Source organism: Xenopus tropicalis, chromosome 5 (genome assembly GCF_000004195.4).
Source record: "Xenopus tropicalis strain Nigerian chromosome 5, UCB_Xtro_10.0, whole genome shotgun sequence".
In the NCBI taxonomy this organism is placed as follows: domain Eukaryota; kingdom Metazoa; phylum Chordata; class Amphibia; order Anura; family Pipidae; genus Xenopus; species Xenopus tropicalis.
In genome coordinates this window covers 161,667,917-161,690,027 of record NC_030681.2, presented here as the reverse complement: position 1 = coordinate 161,690,027, position 22,111 = coordinate 161,667,917, and the positions used below count along the sequence as shown (strand labels likewise).

At 47.1% G+C, this 22,111-nt stretch overlaps 1 protein-coding gene across 2 annotated transcripts in view; it reads right to left on the bottom strand.

The window, feature by feature from the left end:
- Nucleotides 1–9,550: 9,550 nt before the first annotated feature.
- fndc4 (fibronectin type III domain containing 4) overlaps nucleotides 9,551–22,111 on the bottom strand; it is a 46,512-nt gene continuing 33,951 nt past the window's right edge. The window contains 3 exon segments of one of the 2 annotated variants that reach the window (NM_001112944.1): nucleotides 9,551–10,488; nucleotides 21,249–21,379; nucleotides 21,640–21,729. In NM_001112944.1, the coding sequence (NP_001106415.1) occupies nucleotides 10,453–10,488; nucleotides 21,249–21,379; nucleotides 21,640–21,729 (257 nt within the window). In that variant the 3' untranslated portion in view covers nucleotides 9,551–10,452. 2 annotated transcript variants of the gene reach the window in all.

Below are 22,111 nucleotides of genomic sequence, written 5' to 3'. Positions count from 1 at the left end.
TGGATCAGAGGTCTCATCTCCGGCTCAAACCTGAGTAGGAGGAGCCTCCATGCTTTTGGTTTACCCCGAGCTCCATTACACTGGGGCACAGCTCTCACCCCTGAGCTTCTCCCATTTGCTAACATTATACTGGGCGCTGTGCCCCATTGTCCATGTTGGAGTAGAGCTCTCACCTTTTTGGAACAGAGATTTAGTCTTGTAGTTCAGTCTCCTTGACGCCGAGGTGAAGACCCGAGTTCCTGAGCCTCGTTTGGGCTATCCAGTCTCCTCTCAGGTAGAGCTTTCCCCTTGCCCCAGACTCACGTGGGCCCCACCCTGGCCGCTCCGAGCTCCTCCTACTGGAAGTCTCCCTTACACCCTATGGGGCTGGGGGGATCTGCCCATCGTACGGGCAAACTCTCCTTCTTTGTACGGAGGGGGTACAGATACGTTTACAGTTCTGGGGGTTCCCCCTGAAACTTGAATACTGGTGGGTGTTCTGCCTGGTCCCTTATTGTGCCCCAAGCCTAGGGGGCGCCGTCCGGACAGAAAGCTGAATGGGGCATTAATGGCGGCAGGGGGGTGGGGGCAGTACAGACATTATACAGGGAATAGAATGTATCTGTTCCGTCCCTGTTACCCCCCCCCCCCCAGTATATTAGTGTTGGGCCCATTCTGTTCCACTGTAACCTGTCTTATCTCTGTATGTCTGGGTATAGCATTAACCATTTAATGCCCCTCTCCTACAGCGGTGCTATTGGTTTTTATGTAGGAGACTTATTTTATTTATTTTATACTGACTGTAACCAGTTGCTGCTAATTTTGCCATAAAGGTTTGTTCTCTACTTGGTTTTCTCTCTGTGTCTTTTCTCCACGTGTCGCCCCCTTCCCGCCGGCACCCACTTATGTCTGTGTGTGTGTGGGACCCCTGCACCCACTTATGTCTGTGTGTTTGGGACCCCAGCACCCACTTATGTCTGTGTGTGTGTGGGACCCCTGCACCCACTTATGTCTGTGTGTTTGGGACCCCTGCACCCACTTATGTCTGTGTGTGTGTGGGACCCCTGCACCCACTTATGTCTGTGTGTGTGTGGGACCCCTGCACCCACTTATGTCTGTGTGTGTGTGGGACCCCTGCACCCACTTATGTCTGTGTGTTTGGGACCCCTGCACCCACTTATGTCTGTGTGTGTGTGGGACCCCTGCACCCACTTATGTCTGTGTGTGTGTGGGACCCCTGCACCCACTTATGTCTGTGTGTGTGTGGGACCCCTGCACCCACTTATGTCTGTGTGTTTGGGACCCCAGCACCCACTTATGTCTGTGTGTGTGGGACCCCAGCACCCACTTATGTCTGTGTGTGTGTGGGACCCCTGCACCCACTTATGTCTGTGTGTGTGGGACCCCAGCACCCACTTATGTCTGTGTGTGTGTGTGGGACCCCAGGACCCACTTATGTCTGTGTGTGTGGGACCCCAGCACCCACTTATGTCTGTGTGTGTGTGGGACCCCAGCACCCACTTATGTCTGTGTGTGTGGGACCCCAGGACCCACTTATGTCTGTGTGTGTGGGACCCCTGCACCCACTTATGTCTGTGTGTGTGTGGGACCCCAGCACCCACTTATGTCTGTGTGTGTGGGACCCCAGGACCCACTTATGTCTGTGGGACCCCAGCACCCACTTATGTCTGTGGGACCCCAGCACCCACTTATGTCTGTGTGGGTATTTAGCAAGTGAGGGAGATAGCTCTTAGTACAAGTTACCCCAGGGACTGGTCCGATTGCCATCTTGGAGTCAGGAAGGCATTTTTCCTCCTTCAGATGGGTTTTTGCCTTCCTCTGGGTCAGCTGGCAGTTAGGCAGGTTATATATAGGCATTATGGTTGAGCTTGATGGGCGTTTATCTTTTTTCAACCTATGTTACTATTTTACCCACAGGTCAGGTGGATTTGGGGCAGTGGGTGGTAGGCCGGACTTTGCCCACTTTCCTCCAAACCAACTCCCGTTGGGATTCATCATCCCGCCATCTGTACCATTGCTTGTTATACACTTATGGCTGCTCCACCCCCTCTGGTGCGTCAGAGATGGGGGGGGGGGGGGGGTATATAAGTAATGATGGTGCCAAGTCAGGTTGGGTCCATGTTGGGAGACCATGGGATAAGGTGGCCATACACTGTAAGATCTGCTCGTTTGACAAGATCACCAAATGAGTGGATCTTCTCCTGATATGGCACCTAAAGGTGGGTGATATCGGGCCCTAGGGCCAAACGATCAAATTAAACTGGTGGCATAGGCATCATTGGACCAAAGACCACATCAATGAGCCAATCCCCAATCCGACGGAAAATCAAACCTGCCCCATCAGGATCTGGCCTAGATCGGTTGGGTAGGCTGTGGGAGGTGCCCATACAGGACCCAAATTAGCAGCTGAAATCTGCCCGTGTATGGGCACCTTTAGGGTCAGGCCCCATCGAGATCTGCCCAATTTTAGGCCAGATATCGGTTGGGTAGGCCGTCGGAGGTGCCCATACAGGGGCAGATAAGCTGCCGAATCAGTCTCAAGGACCTTTAGGGTCAGGCACGGGCCGACAATTTGTCAACCAGCACATAAGTAGAGTATGGGAAGGGGAGAACTTAGTTTACATTTGTACAATGGGGGCAGTTGTACAGTGGTCGGGCAAGAAATAATTAATATGGGATATTTATGTGAAGAACTAAGGGTTTGAAGGGAAAGGTTTGCAGGCAGAACACAAGGGAAATTGGCCATGTTGGTATCCTGTTGGGGGGAGGGAAGAGAATATGATGGTTTTGATGGGAAGAGGTTTCAAGACTTTTTGTTCAAGAACCCCAACCCAGACCTGTATTGGCCATTCGATCTCAGGCTCGAGAACATCGACAGCAAATACATGTTCCGAACAGAACTCACCCAGGAGGCCTTGGGCCTGGTCACCCTTGGGTTTGGGACCAGGACCGGTCTAGGGAATGGTTGAAGGGTGTCCCAGGGAGGGTTTTGGGGCAAGAGGAGTGAAGACGTCACAGAACAACACGACCAATGAACAACAGAGACAGTAACTGTAGAAACATTTTTTGGGAATAACATCAGAAAACAGTTGATTCACATGAGGAATCCAAATGGTAACGGTGTAAAATTGCAGCAGTTTATATATCCATTCACATTATGGGGGTGGACATAAATGAGTAGACATTCCAAAGACCAGTAGAACGTTGGAACATAACACGGCATATCATAGGGCGAGAGTCCAAGCGGCGGGCAATGAAACAGTCACATGACAGGGCAGGTCCATGAAAACAATAAAAACCGACGGATGGGAGGTGGCATCTACGGACAGGATTGGGAAATGAGTATGAGGGACAGAAGCGGGTCAGTGGGGGTTCCGCCAACAGGACCCCCCCATACTGAGGCTGACGTGTCAGAGTCCTCCCCTAACAGCCTCTTGTGTCAGCTGATCGTTGGCACCCGCCCAAGAACTACTTGTTGGGCAACCTCAGCCATGAACCTCCAGACCTGTTTGGTGAGAGTGGATCTTCCTATGTTTGGCCAGGTGGAACCATGGAATAACATATAAAACTACGAGAGCAGGAATTAGATGTGGAAATACGTGTCACGTAACCCAGGGGCTCATTTATCACAGGTCGGGGGTTCCTGGTTATTAAATGAGTAAATACGATTTCCCCTTGATCTTTTGGAAATTGGATATTTGATTTTTTCGGCATCTCAAGATGCCTGGAGACTGCAGGGAATGCTTGGATTTCAGACTATGACCACTTGGCCACATTTGAGTTCGATTTATCTGACTGGAATCAATCAAGATTAAACCATTTGGGATTTTCTGCAATACAGTTATAATGGAGGAACTTTGAGATCAATAGATCACGACCCCACTGATATATGTGCCCCTAAGCTTTGAAATTGATTGATTTTGGCCACAAAAACATGGAACAACTTGATGTTTGGCCATGATGTAGACATGGAGTAACATGCTGTGGAACTACGAGAACATTGCGGTGGTTTAACATGATGTTGGACCTTGAGAACAAGAACAAGTCATAGAGATACATGATAAAGGACATAAGAACTTAACTTAGACATGAAATATGATGTGGAACCATTAGAACTTGACTTAGCCATGAAATACCATGATGTGGAACCATGAGAACTTGACTTAGCCATGAAATACCATGATGTGGAACCATGAGAACTTGACTTGGCCATGAAATACCATGAGAACTTGACTTAGCCATGAAATACCATGATGTGGAACCATGAGAACTTGACTTGGCCATGAAATACCATGAGAACTTGACTTAGCCATGAAATACCATGATGTGGAACCATGAGAACTTGACTTAGCCATGAAATACCATGAGAACTTGACTTAGCCATTAGATACCATGATGTGGAACCATGAGAACCTGACTTAGCCATGAAATACCATGATGTGGAACCATGAGAACCTGACTTAGCCATGAAACACCATGAGAACTTGACTTGGCCATTAGATACCATGATGTGGAACCATGAGAACCTGACTTAGCCATGAAATACCATGAGAACTTGACTTGGCCATTAGATACCATGATGTGGAACCATGAGAACCTGACTTAGCCATGAAATACCATGAGAACTTGACTTGGCCATTAGATACCATGATGTGGAACCATGAGAACCTGACTTAGCCATGAAATACCATGAGAACTTGACTTAGCCATTAGATACCATGATGTGGAACCATGAGAACCTGACTTAGCCATGAAATACCATGATGTGGAATCATGAGATCTTGACTTAGCCATGAAATACCATGACAAAGGGCCTTAAGAACAAGACTTAGCAATGGTAGAACATGGTAAGGGGCCACAAGAAGATTATTTAGACATGAAACAACATGATGTGGAACCATGAGAACAAAACCTAATCATAAATAGCACAAATAGGGGTTGAGATAACTAGAAGCATTCAGAATAACATCTTCAAAAGACAAGGACACAGATATTGCATGAAACCATGGAAACATGATTTGAGGTTAAAAATACTTAAGTAACCTTGATACACAAAACCCAAGGATGTGAGAATAAAATGTTGCCATGGAATTGCTTGAGCTAACACTACCGGCATAGGGCACAATGCATTGTGTGAGTTAAAATGGAATCACACGTGTTTTTACTGGAGGAAAATAACATAAGTAGGGCAGCTTGGCGTTGGATACAAAGGAAAGAAGAGGTACAGAAGCACAGACTGGCAGCAAGCCTTTCCATTGGGCGGGGAGACATAGAAGAGTGTCGTTAGGGCAGGATAGGAACATGGTGTTTTACTCGGGGTACCAGTACTGTGTATATATATATATATATATATATACAATGAGACACACTAAGGGCTATAATTATATATGTGCGAGATGTAGGGGGACATGGGATTGGCGGGATTGGGATTACAATAAATAGGAATGCTATGGAGTCACATGATATACAGGAGGCCACTGGGGATGGATCTGCATCAGGGCCAATTGGTTTCTTTGGAGGGCAGCAGTTTATGGCTTTTGGGTCTTGGTATCAAGGTGCTCCAGTTTTCAGATCTACCAATTCAGAGTTCAGGCCAGTTACTGAAAGTCTCAGGGGTCTAGAGACAAATATTGTAGATGTCACAGTCAACCATGGGCCTTGGCTTCCCTGCTTCTGCTCTAGAACCCCCCCCTGAATTACACAAGAGCAAGACACCACTTCAGAATCTGTATGGGAAGGCTGAAGGTCAGGCTTAGGTTTGGTGATGTTAGAGGATGGGGTGGGAGGAGAATGAGAGAGTTGATACCTTGACATGCTCCATCCATGACAAAGACCGAAGTGGAGCAAACTGCAAGCTTCTCAGGCTGATGGAACCATGGAGGACAGGAGAGGGTTCTGTGTATGGACATGGGTAACTGGGACATGCAAGTCAAGGCAAGCTTGTAAGAGCACAAGGAATGGAAGACAAGAAGTTTGCATCTCCTCGGAGAAGAGTTTCCACTTTGATCAAATAAAACCGTTGAGGTCAAGCACAATCGTCGGTGGCACCGGAGCTTACACAGAGCACAAAGCGTATGGCTGAATCATAAAACCTACAATTTGTACAGCAAATAAGCCCCCCAGGACTGGATCAAGGCAAGGATGGGCCCTTGGCAACGCAGGGATGTGGGGTCCCTGGGACAGAGGAGAAGAACATAACGAGGGGTGTAGCTTCACTCGCAGCTGTAGTTATACTACACCCCCCAATTATATATCTCCTTTGTACTTGTATCTACATCATTCCCCCCCCCCCCCTCTCTGATACCCAGGGCCGAGGGCGTATGGCCTCTCTGCCTTTCCCCAATCCAACCCTGAAGATACGTCCCTAGGGCCCAGGTGTCCGTGCCGGCAACATAAGGCGGCGGAACAACCCGCGGGAGACGCCCTGTTGGGTCACTGGAAGACTTGCGATTCTAATGGCGCTACCATAGAAGAATATATGCTGAGATGCACAGCCCCTATGTACAAACGCACAGCTATACAGGTCTATACAGAAGGACGAGTCCTTATTCACAACACTATATACAGGACAGAGCACAGACATGCTTCCTCTATGTACAGACCAGGGTTGGTTATGCTTTGGGCAGGGATCTAATCTCCCCGACTACCAGGCTGGCCACGGATGCATTGCGGAGCAGTATCAGTACATGCGGAGCCATATCGGTATCATGCAGAGCAACGCAACAGTGGCGCCTTCATTGTAGGGACAGAACGAGACTGACGGTAACACAGTAGGACACGGACACCATTATGGTCGGGGAAGTTGCCTCACAACCAAACATCTTCTAATGTCAGTTCTGTGCGCTCTAATGGTCCATATTCTGGGGCAGAGACTGTCCTTACTCAGAGACTGTCTGAAATAGGTGAGACCTCAGCTAAGTGACTGATGTTATGGCAGCCACTGGTTCCTTCTCGCTGCCCAAATGGTGGAAGAACACATCGTCTTCTGGAGATACAAGAGGTTTCTTGGAGACATGAGAATTCTCTAGTTACCCTTTAGGTAAAGATTAGCCCTGATACCAGCAACAGGGGGTTCCTAATCCGTGTCCACCAGTAATTCCTTCAGACAGGGGGTAATGGTATGGGGGGACTGTGGGGGGTGCCGATAGCCCCCTTGTATTGGGTGCCAAAGCTTCTTGGTCTGGTTCTTAATTAGTCCCCTCGTCTGTCCCCTAGAGCTGGGGCTACAAGTACAGAATTACATATCAAATCAATGATATCTGGATCCCTTCTGGTACCGGGCAAACGTCTCACAAGCCCCATTGATAAGAACTATCAACGAATGTAGATTTGACTTGGAGACTCGCGTATCTCTCCAAGTATCATGGGCAGCTCTGCTCTAATGGACCGGAGACTTCATTCTTCCTTCTGCGAGAGAAGGGCATGGCTAATTAAACCCGTTTCGTGTTTCCTCTTATTGGCTAATGACTGACCATGTGGCTATGTTGGGCTCTAACACCCTCAGTGACAAGGCCCCGCCCCTACTCCCTGATATTGAGGCCTTGTTCTTGGGTCACATATAGAGGAGCCTATTTGCAGTATGGGCTCCCATTGCCTCCTTAATGGGATCCATTGGGATTCATTCAATCAATTTATTCATCGATGGCTCGGTTGTGGCCAGGTTTACCCATGTAAATCTCCCATAAAATACTTTTTTTTAATGAAAAGCCAGAATTATTATTTCTGAAACCGGCCAATCTGCGTCCGATGGGGTCACCACCATGTTCCTGTATATTTTTGTTACAGTCGAGAACCTTTGTTCATAAGAACCAGACCCAAGGTATAGATCAGTGGTTCTCAACCTGTGGGTCGGGACCACTTTGGGGGTCGAACGACCCTTTCACAGGAGTCGCCTGAGACCATGGGAAAACACATATTTCCGATGGTCTTAGGAATAATTTTATGGTTGGGGGTCACCACAACATGAGGAACTGTATTAAAGGGTCGCGGCATTAGGAAGGTTGGGAACCACTGGTATAGAAGCCTTTTACTTCCCAACAAAGTCTGGACTGTATGGACTGTAGAGTGCCTGGCTTGATCTTACTGAGTCACAATATCCATTGTACAAAGTCTCTATTCACATCACAGTACCCATAGTAGATCAGAGGTTACCTACGTAGATCATAATAGCAGCAAAGACCACTTTTTTTTATCTATATACAAAAATCACATCAACCTTAGATTAGAATGGAGGCCCTCTAGCCAACCAAGCTTTCAATCTAGATCACAAATGACCATCTCTTATTGGTCATTTCTTCTACCAAGAAGGCACTCTCACCAGGCATGTATCAAGAACAGAATGGACACACTTATGAGACAATCTATCTAGAACAGAAAATAGATGCATCTATGTTCAGCAGCCAACGTGACTAAGTAGAACAGTAAGTAGACAGTCGGACCAGGCAGTTTTATAACAAAGAGTAACAAAGTTTACTATGAAACAGAAAGAAGACACTCTCACCGCCCAGCCTCTTTATCTAGACAGGAGACCTTCAAACAAGCCAACGTTGATATCAAGAACAGCGAGTAGACGTTCTCATCACACATTGCTTCTATCTAGAACAGCGGTTCTCAACCTGTGGGTCGGGACCCTTTTGGGGGTCGAAAGACCCTTTCACAGGGGTCGCCTAGGACCATCGGGAAAACACATATTTCTGATGGTTTAAGGAACCGAGACAACGCTTCTCTATGGTTGGGGGTCACCATAACATGAGGAACTGTATTAAAGGGTCACAGCATTAAGAAGGTTGAGAACCACTGATCTAGAACGGAAAGAATACACTCTCACCACCCAACCTCTTTATCTAGACAGGAGACCTGCAAACAAGCCAACGTTGATATCAAGAATAGTGAGCAGACGTTCTCATCACACATTGCTTCAATCTAGAACAGAATGAAGACACTCTCACCACCCAACCTCTTTATCTAGACAGGAGACCTTCAAACAAGCCAAAGTTGATATCAAGAACAGTGAGTAGAAGTTCTCATCACACATTGCTTCTGTCTAGAACAGAAAGAAGACACTCTCACCACCCAACCTCTTTATCTAGACAGGAGACCTTCAAACAAGCAAACGTTGATATCAAGAATAGTGAGTAGACGTTCTCATCACACATTGCTTCTAACTAGAACAGAAAGAAAACACTCTCACCACCCAACCTCTTTATCTAGACAGGAGACCTTCAAACAAGCCAACGTTGATATCAAGAACAGCCAGTAGAAGTTCTCATCACACATTGCTTCTGTCTAGAAGAGAAAGAGGGCACTCTCACCCGCCAGCCATTCTGCTTAGATCAGAAATGAGACCCCTCTAGTTTGCAAAAATCTTTTGAAAGGAGACCCTAGCTAACATTTTTATGAAGAAGAGAAAGTAGACATTCTCACCAACCATTGATTTTCTAGAAGAGTGAATGCTACCCAGCCTACCTAGATCATGAAGGGGTCCCTATAACTTGTCAACTCTCTAGAAAAGAGACCCTATCCATGGACAGAGTAGACGCTCTTACCTGGCAACTTTCTATCCATAACAGGACACAGACCTTCTTTTTAATTATGAAGAACAAAATCTAGATACATCAGTCACTGTTTCTATGCTAGAGAACACTGTTGCACTGTATCCATCGACCACATTCAATATGTTCCATAAGGAGAGAGTGTTCTCTCTCTCACCGAGAGAGACCGTTAACCATCACTATATTAGAAAATAAAGCACACACAGTAAGGGCAACGTGAAATGGCATTAATAGCAGAGGCAATATAAAACTATAGAGATCGTGTGAAAGCGAGAGCATTGGCAACGTTACACCCGCACTGCAGGTCTCCATGGCGAGAGGAACCACATCATGAGTAGAACATCTCTGGGATGGTGAATGGTCAACAGGGAGACCTCACCATCGTGGAATCTGCTAATTAGGGTTAATTGTTACAGAGCAGAACACTTACAGAGAGCCTCAAGTCTTTGCTAAGATCTTCCCCAGTCCACTTGTGAATGGAACATGACTTGGAGATTCCCACCATACTCCTGAGATGCCTAGAACCTCCAGAACACGGACTATCACTTAGCTTGGATCTGTTCGATGATCTCATGATCTTTGTTAACTTCCACACACATTTCATAATAATGGACAACCACCATATCTGCCCTGACCATTCTCTAAATGCCATTCCGTGACATTCAAGGCTTTAAAGAGAGTTCATGTTTCTTTAGTCATACACAGACCGTACAGTCGATGAGTTCTCTTTATAGGTAATTACAGTGAACGGGGTGAGCCCTTGAGTAAACCCTGCCGGTAGCGGAGTTTAGTGGTATTGCTATACGAAGTGACCGGCGCTCTTGTGCGTTTCGTCCAGTGGAGGCCCTGAGTCCAGGACACCGTGGGACCAGTTGGGGCTCAAGGCCTGGACGCAGATGCGCTATACTTCTATGATGTTGACCGAGGGTGTCTTCTTCTGGTAAAGAAAGAGAGAGAGGGAGAGTAGAAATGCCGGAACAGTGGGTTCTACATATTGGAAAGCAAGAGGCTTCTTTATCTGAGCATAAAAATAAGTCTCATAGAAAGAACCGAATATTCTGATTTGTGAGCAATGTACCGATTATGTGGGCACCTTCCTTACAGACCACCTCATAGACCAATCCGATGCATTCTCAAAAACTTTCTAAGTCTCTTCCCTAGCTCTCCTAGAACTTCACTAGACTATGCTCTTCTGAGTCTCTTCCCTAGCTCTCCTAGAAGTTCACAAGACTGTGCTCTTCTGAGTCTCTTCCCTAGCTCTCCTAGAAGTTCACAAGACTGTGCTCTTCTGAGTCTCTTCCCTAGCTCTCCTAGAACTTCACTAGACTATGCTCTTCTGAGTCTCTTCCCTAGCTCTCCTAGAAGTTCACAAGACTGTGTTCTTCTGAGTCTCTTCCCTAGCTCTCCTAGAAGTTCACAAGACTATGCTCTTCTGAGTCTCTTCCCTAGCTCTCCTAGAAGTTCACAAGACTATGCTCTTCTGAGTCTCTTCCCTAGCTCTCCTAGAACTTCACTAGACTGTGCTCTTCTGAGTCTCTTCCCTGGCTCTCCTAGAAGTTCACAAGACTGTGTTCTTCTGAGTCTCTTCCCTAGTTCTCCTAGAAGTTCACAAGACTGTGCTCTTCTGAGTCTCTTCCCTAGTTCTCCTAGAAGTTCACAAGACTGTGCTCTTCTGAATCTCTTCCCTAGTTCTCCTAGAAGTTTACTAGACTGTGCTCTTCTGAGTCTCTTCCCTAGCTATCCTAGAAGTTCACAAGACTGTGCTCTTCTGAGTATCTTCCCTAGTTCTCCTAGAAGTTCACTAGACTGTGCTCTTCTGAGTCTCTTCCCTAGCTCTCCTAGAACTTCACTAGACTATGCTCTTCTGAGTCTCTTCCCTAGCTCTCCTAGAAGTTCACAAGACTGTGTTCTTCTGAGTCTCTTCCCTAGCTCTCCTAGAAGTTCACAAGACTATGCTCTTCTGAGTCTCTTCCCTAGCTCTCCTAGAAGTTCACAAGACTATGCTCTTCTGAGTCTCTTCCCTAGCTCTCCTAGAACTTCACTAGACTGTGCTCTTCTGAGTCTCTTCCCTGGCTCTCCTAGAAGTTCACAAGACTGTGTTCTTCTGAGTCTCTTCCCTAGTTCTCCTAGAAGTTCACAAGACTGTGCTCTTCTGAGTCTCTTCCCTAGTTCTCCTAGAAGTTCACAAGACTGTGCTCTTCTGAGTCTCTTCCCTAGTTCTCCTAGAAGTTTACTAGACTGTGCTCTTCTGAGTCTCTTCCCTAGCTCGCCTAGAAGTTCACAAGACTGTGCTCTTCTGAGTATCTTCCCTAGTTCTCCTAGAAGTTCACTAGACTGTGCTCTTCTGAGTCTCTTCCCTAGCTCTCCTAGAAGTTCACTAGACTGTGCTCTTCTGAGTCTCTTCCCTAGCTCTCCTAGAAGTTCACTAGACTGTGCTCTTCTGTGTCTCTTCCCTAGCTCTCCTAGAAGTTCACAAGACTGTGCTCTTCTGAGTCTCTTCCCTAGCTCTCCTAGAAGTTCACAAGACTGTGCTCTTCTGAGTCTCTTCCCTAGCTCTCCTAGAAGTTCACAAGACTGTGCTCTTCTGAGTCTCTTCCCTAGCTCGCCTAGAAGTTCACAAGACTGTGCTCTTCTGAGTCTCTTCCCTAGCTCTCCTAGAAATTCACAAGACTGTGCTCTTCTGAGTCTCTTCCTTAGCTCTCCTAGAAGTTCACAAGACTGTGCTCTTCTGAGTCTCTTCCCTAGTTCTCCTAGAAGTTCACAAGACTGTGCTCTTCTGAGTCTCTTCCCTAGTTCTCCTAGAAGTTCACAAGACTGTGCTCTTCTGAGTCTCTTCCCTAGTTCTCCTAGAAGTTCACAAGACTGTGCTCTTTTGAGTCTCTTCCCTAGCTCTCCTAGAAGTTCACAAGACTGTGCTCTTCTGAGTCTCTTCCCTAGCTCGCCTAGAAGTTCACAAGACTGTGCTCTTCTGAGTCTCTTCCCTAGTTCTCCTAGAAGTTCACAAGACTGTGCTCTTCTGAGTCTCTTCCCTAGTTCTCCTAGAAGTTCACAAGACTGTGTTCTTCTGAGTCTCTTCCCTAGCTCTCCTAGAAGTTCACAAGACTGTGCTCTTCTGAGTCTCTTCCCGAGCTCTCCTAGAAGTTCACTAGACTGTGCTCTTCTGAGTCTCTTCCCTAGCTCTCCTAGAAGTTCACAAGACTGTGTTCTTCTGAGTCTCTTCCCTAGCTCTCCTAGAAGTTCACGAGACTGTGTTCTTCTGAGTCTCTTCCCTAGTTCTCCTAGAAGTTCACAAGACTGTGCTCTTTTGAGTCTCTTCCCTAGCTCTCCTAGAAGTTCACAAGACTGTGCTCTTCTGAGTCTCTTCCCTAGCTCGCCTAGAAGTTCACAAGACTGTGCTCTTCTGAGTCTCTTCCCTAGTTCTCCTAGAAGTTCACAAGACTGTGCTCTTCTGAGTCTCTTCCCTAGTTCTCCTAGAAGTTCACAAGACTGTGTTCTTCTGAGTCTCTTCCCTAGCTCTCCTAGAAGTTCACAAGACTGTGCTCTTCTGAGTCTCTTCCCGAGCTCTCCTAGAAGTTCACTAGACTGTGCTCTTCTGAGTCTCTTCCCTAGCTCTCCTAGAAGTTCACAAGACTGTGTTCTTCTGAGTCTCTTCCCTAGCTCTCCTAGAAGTTCACGAGACTGTGTTCTTCTGAGTCTCTTCCCTAGTTCTCCTAGAAGTTCACTAGACTGTGCTCTTCTGAGTCTCTTCCCTAGCTCTCCTAGAAGTTCACAAGACTGTGTTCTTCTGAGTCTCTTCCCTGGCTCTCCTAGAAGTTCACAAGACTGTGTTCTTCTGAGTCTCTTCCCTAGTTCTCCTAGAAGTTCACTGGACTGTGCTCTTCTGAGTCTCATCCCTAGCTCTCCTAGAAGTTCACAAGACTGTGCTCTTCTGAGTCTCTTCGCTAGCTCTCCTAGAAGTTCACTAGACTGTGCTCTTCTGAGTCTCTTCCCTAGCTCTCCTAGAAGTTCACAAGACTGTGTTCTTCTGAGTCTCTTCCCTAGTTCTCCTAGAAGTTCACTAGACTGTGCTCTTCTGAGTCTCTTCCCTAGCTCTCCTAGAAGTTCACAAGACTGTGTTCTTCTGAGTATCTTCCCTAGTTCTCCTAGAAGTTCACTAGACTGTGCTCTTCTGAGTCTCTTCCCTAGCTCTCCTAGAAGTTCACTTGACTGTGCTCTTCTGAGTCTCATCCCTAGCTCTCCTAGAAGTTCACTAGACTGTGCTCTTCTGAGTCTCTTCCCTAGCTCTCCTAGAAGTTCACAAGACTGTGCTCTTCTGAGTCTCTTCCCTAGCTCTCCTAGAAGTTCACAAGACTGTGCTCTTCTGAGTCTCTTCCCTAGCTCTCCTAGAAGTTCATAAGACTGTGTTCTTCTGAGTCTCTTCCCTAGTTCTCCTAGAAGTTCACTAGACTGTGCTCTTCTGAGTCTCTTCCCTAGCTCTCCTAGAAGTTCACAAGACTGTGTTCTTCTGAGTCTCTTCCCTAGTTCTCCTAGAAGTTCACTAGACTGTGCTCTTCTGAGTCTCTTCCCTAGCTCTCGTAGAAGTTCACAGACTGTGCTCTTCTGAGTCTCTTCCCTAGCTCTCCTAGATGTTCACAAGACTGTGCTCTTCTGTGTCTCTTCCCTAGCTCGCCTAGAAGTTCACAAGGCTGTGCTCTTCTGAGTCTCTTCCCTAGCTCGCCTAGAAGTTCACAAGACTGTGCTCTTCTGAGTCTCTTCCCTAGCTCTCCTAGAAGTTTACAAGACTGTGCTCTTCTGAGTCCCTTCCCTAGCTCTCCTAGAAGTTCACAGACTGTGCTCTTCCCTAGCTCTCCTAGAAGTTCACAAGACTGTGCTCTCCTGAGTCTCTTCCCTAGCTCTCCTAGAGGTTCACTAGACTGTGCTCTTCTGAGTCTCTTCCCTAGCTCTCCTAGAAGTTCACAAGACTGTGCTCTTCTGAGTCTCTTCCCTAGCTCTCCTAGAAGTTCACAGACTGTCCTCTTCTGAGTCTCTTCCCTAGCTCTCCTAGAAGTTCACAAGACTGTGCTCTTCTGAGTCTCTTCCCTAGCTCGCCTAGAAGTTCACAAGACTGTGCTCTTCTGAGTCTCTTCCCTAGCTCGCCTAGAAGTTCACAAGACTGTGCTCTTCTGAGTCTCTTCCCTAGCTCTCCTAGAAGTTCACAAGACTGTGCTCTTCTGAGTCTCTTCCCTAGCTCTCCTAGAAGTTCACAGACTGTGCTCTTCCCTAGCTCTCCTAGAAGTTCACAAGACTGTGCTCTTCTGAGTCTCTTCCCTAGCTCTCCTAGAAGTTCACTAGACTGTGCTCTTCTGAGTCTCTTCCCTAGCTCTCCTAGAAGTTCACAAGACTGTGTTCTTCTGAGTCTCTTCCCTAGCTCTCCTAGAAGTTCACAAGACTGTGTTCTTCTGAGTCTCTTCCCTAGTTCTCCTAGAAGTTCACTAGACTGTGCTCTTCTGAGTCTCTTCCCTAGCTCTCCTAGAAGTTCACAAGACTGTGTTCTTCTGAGTCTCTTCCCTAGCTCTCCTAGAAGTTCACAAGACTGTGTTCTTCTGAGTCTCTTCCCTAGTTCTCCTAGAAGTTCACTGGACTGTGCTCTTCTGAGTCTCTTCCCTAGCTATCCTAGAAGTTCACAAGACTGTGCTCTTCTGAGTCTCTTCCCTAGCTCTCCTAGAAGTTCACAAGACTGTGTTCTTCTGAGTCTCTTCCCTAGCTCTCCTAGAAGTTCACAAGACTGTGTTCTTCTGAGTCTCTTCCCTAGTTCTCCTAGAAGTTCACTAGACTGTGCTCTTCTGAGTCTCTTCCCTAGCTCTCCTAGAAGTTCACAAGACTGTGTTCTTCTGAGTCTCTTCCCTAGCTCTCCTAGAAGTTCACAAGACTGTGTTCTTCTGAGTCTCTTCCCTAGCTCTCCTAGAAGTTCACAAGACTGTGTTCTTCTGAGTCTCTTCCCTAGTTCTCCTAGAAGTTCACTAGACTGTGCTCTTCTGAGTCTCTTCCCTAGCTCTCCTAGAAGTTCACAAGACTGTGTTCTTCTGAGTCTCTTCCCTAGCTCTCCTAGAAGTTCACAAGACTGTGTTCTTCTGAGTCTCTTCCCTAGCTCTCCTAGAAGTTCACAAGACTGTGCTCTTCTGAGTCTCTTCCCTAGCTATACTAGAAGTTCACAGACTGTCCTCTTCTGAGTCTCTTCCCTAGCTCTCCTAGAAGTTCACAAGACTGTGCTCTTTTGAGTCTCTTCCCTAGCTCTCCTAGAAGTTCACTAGACTGTGCTCTTCTGAGTCTCTTCCCTAGCTCTCCTAGAAGTTCACTAGACTGTGCTCTTCTGAGTCTCTTCACTAGCTCTCCTAGAAGTTCACTAGACTGTGCTCTTCTGAGTCTCTTCACTAGCTCTCCTAGAAGTTCACAAGACTGTGTTCTTCTGAGTCTCTTCCCGAGCTCTCCTAGAAGTTCACAAGACTGTGCTCTTCTGAGTCTCTTCCCTAGCCCTCCTAGAAGTTCACAAAACTGTGCTCTTCTGAGTCACCTCCCTAGCTCTCCTAGAAGTTCAGAAGACTGTGCTCTTCTGAGTCACCTCCCTAGCTCTCCTAGAAGTTCAAGACTGTGCTCTTCTGAGTCTCTTCCCTAGCTCTCCTAGAAGTTCAAAAGACTGTGCTCTTCTGAGTCTCTTCCCTAGTTCTCCTAGAAGTTCACTAGACTGTGCTCTTCTGAATCTCTTCCCTAGTTCTCCTAGAAGTTCACTAGACTGTGCTCTTCTGAATCTCTTCCCTAGCTCTCCTAGAAGTTCACAAGACTGTGCTCTTCTTAATCTCTTCCCTAGCTCTCCTAGAAGTTCACAAGACTGTGCTCTTCTGAGTCTCTTCCCTAGTTCTCCTAGAAGTTCACAAGACTGTGCTCTTCTGAGTCTCTTCCCTAGCTCTCCTAGAAGTTCACAAGACTGTGCTCTTCTGAGTCTCTTCCCTAGCCCTCCTAGAAGTTCACAAAACTGTGCTCTTCTGAGTCTCTTCCCTAGCTCTCCTAGAAGTTCACAAGACTGTGCTCTTCTGAGTCTCTTCCCTAGCTCTCCTAGAAGTTCACAAGACTGTGCTCTTCTGAGTCTCTTCCCTAGCCCTCCTAGAAGTTCACAAAACTGTGCTCTTCTGAGTCTCTTCCCTAGCTCTCCTAGAAGTTCACAAGACTGTGCTCTTCTGAGACTCTTCCCTAGCTCTCCTAGAACTAGACATGTTCCCCTTCTGTTGGAATTTATTAGCATGCATTTTGTACGCCCTACTGTGGCCCTCAATCAAGCAATGTTGGGGGCTTTTACAAAACTTGAAGTGGCCAAACCCTCACCTTCCGCAGTAATCCCCCTGTCTGCCGCTCCGGAGTGCTCTGTTCCGATGACGGTTTTGTCTTCTCTTTGTTCTGAGTCACCTCCCTAGCTTTCCTAGAAGTTCAGAAGACTGTGCTCTTCTGAGTCACCTCCCTAGCTCTCCTAGAAGTTCAAGACTGTGCTCTTCTGAGTCTCTTCCCTAGCTCTCCTAGAAGTTCACAAGACTGTGTTCTTCTGAGTCTCTTCCCTAGTTCTCCTAGAAGTTCACTAGACTGTGCTCTTCTGAGTCTCTTCCCTAGCTCTCCTAGAAGTTCACAAGACTGTGTTCTTCTGAGTCTCTTCCCTAGCTCTCCTAGAAGTTCACAAGACTGTGTTCTTCTGAGTCTCTTCCCTAGTTCTCCTAGAAGTTCACTGGACTGTGCTCTTCTGAGTCTCTTCCCTAGCTATCCTAGAAGTTCACAAGACTGTGCTCTTCTGAGTCTCTTCCCTAGCTCTCCTAGAAGTTCACAAGACTGTGTTCTTCTGAGTCTCTTCCCTAGCTCTCCTAGAAGTTCACAAGACTGTGTTCTTCTGAGTCTCTTCCCTAGTTCTCCTAGAAGTTCACTAGACTGTGCTCTTCTGAGTCTCTTCCCTAGCTCTCCTAGAAGTTCACAAGACTGTGTTCTTCTGAGTCTCTTCCCTAGCTCTCCTAGAAGTTCACAAGACTGTGTTCTTCTGAGTCTCTTCCCTAGCTCTCCTAGAAGTTCACAAGACTGTGTTCTTCTGAGTCTCTTCCCTAGTTCTCCTAGAAGTTCACTAGACTGTGCTCTTCTGAGTCTCTTCCCTAGCTCTCCTAGAAGTTCACAAGACTGTGTTCTTCTGAGTCTCTTCCCTAGCTCTCCTAGAAGTTCACAAGACTGTGTTCTTCTGAGTCTCTTCCCTAGCTCTCCTAGAAGTTCACAAGACTGTGCTCTTCTGAGTCTCTTCCCTAGCTATACTAGAAGTTCACAGACTGTCCTCTTCTGAGTCTCTTCCCTAGCTCTCCTAGAAGTTCACAAGACTGTGCTCTTCTGAGTCTCTTCCCTAGCTCTCCTAGAAGTTCACTAGACTGTGCTCTTCTGAGTCTCTTCCCTAGCTCTCCTAGAAGTTCACTAGACTGTGCTCTTCTGAGTCTCTTCACTAGCTCTCCTAGAAGTTCACTAGACTGTGCTCTTCTGAGTCTCTTCACTAGCTCTCCTAGAAGTTCACAAGACTGTGTTCTTCTGAGTCTCTTCCGAGCTCTCCTAGAAGTTCACAAGACTGTGCTCTTCTGAGTCTCTTCCCTAGCCCTCCTAGAAGTTCACAAAACTGTGCTCTTCTGAGTCACCTCCCTAGCTCTCCTAGAAGTTCAGAAGACTGTGCTCTTCTGAGTCACCTCCCTAGCTCTCCTAGAAGTTCAAGACTGTGCTCTTCTGAGTCTCTTCCCTAGCTCTCCTAGAAGTTCAAAAGACTGTGCTCTTCTGAGTCTCTTCCCTAGTTCTCCTAGAAGTTCACTAGACTGTGCTCTTCTGAATCTCTTCCCTAGCTCTCCTAGAAGTTCACAAGACTGTGCTCTTCTGAGTCTCTTCCCTAGTTCTCCTAGAAGTTCACTAGACTGTGCTCTTCTGAATCTCTTCCCTAGCTCTCCTAGAAGTTCACAAGACTGTGCTCTTCTGAGTCTCTTCCCTAGTTCTCCTAGAAGTTCACAAGACTGTGCTCTTCTGAATCTCTTCCCTAGCTCTCCTAGAAGTTCACTAGACTGTGCTCTTCTTAATCTCTTCCCTAGCTCTCCTAGAAGTTCACAAGACTGTGCTCTTCTGAGTCTCTTCCCTAGTTCTCCTAGAAGTTCACAAGACTGTGCTCTTCTGAGTCTCTTCCCTAGCTCTCCTAGAAGTTCACAAGACTGTGCTCTTCTGAGTCTCTTCCCTAGCCCTCCTAGAAGTTCACAAAACTGTGCTCTTCTGAGTCTCTTCCCTAGCTCTCCTAGAAGTTCACAAGACTGTGCTCTTCTGAGTCTCTTCCCTAGCTCCCCTAGAAGTTCACAAGACTGTGCTCTTCTGAGTCTCTTCCCTAGCCCTCCTAGAAGTTCACAAAACTGTGCTCTTCTGAGTCTCTTCCCTAGCTCTCCTAGAAGTTCACAAGACTGTGCTCTTCTGAGACTCTTCCCTAGCTCTCCTAGAACTAGACATGTTCCCCTTCTGTTGGAATTTATTAGCATGCATTTTGTACGCCCTACTGTGGCCCTCAATCAAGCAATGTTGGGGGCTTTTACAAAACTTGAAGTGGCCAAACCCTCACCTTCCGCAGTAATCCCCCTGTCTGCCGCTCCGGAGTGCTATGTTCCGATGACGGTTTTGTCTTCTCTTTGTTCTGAGTCACCTCCCTAGCTTTCCTAGAAGTTCAGAAGACTGTGCTCTTCTGAGTCACCTCCCTAGCTCTCCTAGAAGTTCAAGACTGTGCTCTTCTGAAGTCTCTTCCCCTAGCTCTCCTAGAAGTTCAAAAGACTGTGCTCTTCTGAGTCTCTTCCCTAGTTCTCCTAGAAGTTCACTAGACTGTGCTCTTCTGAATCTCTTCCCTAGCTCTCCTAGAAGTTCAAAAGACTGTGCTCTTCTGAGTCTCTTCCCTAGTTCTCCTAGAAGTTCACTAGACTGTGCTCTTCTGAATCTCTTCCCTAGCTCTCCTAGAAGTTCACTAGACTGTGCTCTTCTTAATCTCTTCCCTAGCTCTCCTAGAAGTTCACAAGACTGTGCTCTTCTGAGTCTCTTCCCTAGTTCTCCTAGAAGTTCACAAGACTGTGCTCTTCTGAGTCTCTTCCCTAGCTCTCCTAGAAGTTCACAAGACTGTGCTCTTCTGAGTCTCTTCCCTAGCCCTCCTAGAAGTTCACAAAACTGTGCTCTTCTGAGTCTCTTCCCTAGCTCTCCTAGAAGTTCACAAGACTGTGCTCTTCTGAGTCTCTTCCCTAGCTCTCCTAGAAGTTCACAAGACTGTGCTCTTCTGAGTCTCTTCCCTAGCCCTCCTAGAAGTTCACCAAAACTGTGCTCTTCTGAGTCTCTTCCCTAGCTCTCCTAGAAGTTCACAAGACTGTGCTCTTCTGAGACTCTTCCCTAGCTCTCCTAGAACTAGACATGTTCCCCTTCTGTTGGAATTTATTAGCATGCATTTTGTACGCCCTACTGTGGCCCTCAATCAAGCAATGTTGGGGGCTTTTACAAAACTTGAAGTGGCCAAACCCTCACCTTCCGCAGTAATCCCCCTGTCTGCCGCTCCGGAGTGCTCTGTTCCGATGACGGTTTTGTCTTCTCTTTGTTCTGAGTCACCTCCCTAGCTCTCCTAGAAGTTCAGAAGACTGTGCTCTTCTGAGTCACCTCCCTAGCTCTCCTAGAAGTTCAAGACTGTGCTCTTCTGAGTCTCTTCCCTAGCTCTCCTAGAAGTTCAAAAGACTGTGCTCTTCTGAGTCTCTTCCCTAGTTCTCCTAGAAGTTCACTAGACTGTGCTCTTCTGAATCTCTTCCCTAGCTCTCCTAGAAGTTCAAAAGACTGTGCTCTTCTGAGTCTCTTCCCTAGTTCTCCTAGAAGTTCACTAGACTGTGCTCTTCTGAATCTCTTCCCTAGCTCTCCTAGAAGTTCACAAGACTGTGCTCTTCTGAGTCTCTTCCCTAGTTCTCCTAGAAGTTCACTAGACTGTGCTCTTCTGAATCTCTTCCCTAGCTCTCCTAGAAGTTCACCAAGACTGTGCTCTTCTGAGTCTCTTCCCTAGTTCTCCTAGAAGTTCACAAGACTGTGCTCTTCTGAATCTCTTCCCTAGCTCTCCTAGAAGTTCACTAGACTGTGCTCTTCTTAATCTCTTCCCTAGCTCTCCTAGAAGTTCACAAGACTGTGCTCTTCTGAGTCTCTTCCCTAGTTCTCCTAGAAGTTCACAAGACTGTGCTCTTCTGAGTCTCTTCCCTAGCTCTCCTAGAAGTTCACAAGACTGTGCTCTTCTGAGTCTCTTCCCTAGCCCTCCTAGAAGTTCACAAAACTGTGCTCTTCTGAGTCTCTTCCCTAGCTCTCCTAGAAGTTCACAAGACTGTGCTCTTCTGAGTCTCTTCCCTAGCTCTCCTAGAAGTTCACAAGACTGTGCTCTTCTGAGTCTCTTCCCTAGCCCTCCTAGAAGTTCACAAAACTGTGCTCTTCTGAGTCTCTTCCCTAGCTCTCCTAGAAGTTCACAAGACTGTGCTCTTCTGAGACTCTTCCCTAGCTCTCCTAGAACTAGACATGTTCCCCTTCTGTTGGAATTTATTAGCATGCATTTTGTACGCCCTACTGTGGCCCTCAATCAAGCAATGTTGGGGGCTTTTACAAAACTTGAAGTGGCCAAACCCTCACCTTCCGCAGTAATCCCCCTGTCTGCCGCTCCGGAGTGCTCTGTTCCGATGACGGTTTTGTCTTCTCTTTGTTGTTGTTGGAATCATTGTCTTTAATGATATCATACTGCCGGCAGAAGAGGGCAATGACAGCTGGACGAGAGGAAGAGGGGCAGGTTATTTGGGTTGCCCAAGATAATTTGCCCATTGGAATTTAAACTGCTGACCCCCTTATGCCAGTGACCCTCAAATGGACCCTCAAATGGACTCTTCTTTTGATTTTACTGACACTTTCTGTCTCTTTAGATGCAGATAAATTCTTATATTGGACCCTGAGTCCTGATCTCTTTTACCAATGGGATAGTAGGTAGCTACTAGCATCAACTGCCCCAACGGGTCCCAATTGCCCTCACCTGCCCACATAAGCAGCACAGCCACAATGATGATAATCTCCCCGGTTTCCAGCTGCCGTTCCTTGTCCACCCCTTGGACTGTGATGTCCCCTGCAGAGGCACAGAATGGAGAAAAGGAAGAGGTCACGTCTAATAAACCCTGAAATGGGACAGGTGAGGTACATTTTGGGATTGGGGCAGGGCATGCAGACCCCCAAAGCCAATATTCTCCCACTCCAAGGCAGTTCCTGGAGAACGGGTCTTCTACACTACAGTTAGGGTTGCCACGTTTTCTGGGTTCCCCCCATCAGGGGGGGTGGGCAATGACAGGAAAAGGGCAGGAAAATGGGTGTGGCTTAGGCGGTTCTATCCTTATAAGGGGTAATCTGGCAGCGGAGAGGCTCAGGGAAGGGAGGGATTCCAACCCTAGCTGCTGATTTACTGGCCGGGCCACTCAATTACCGGCCAGGTGGCCACCCTAACTGCACTGCCC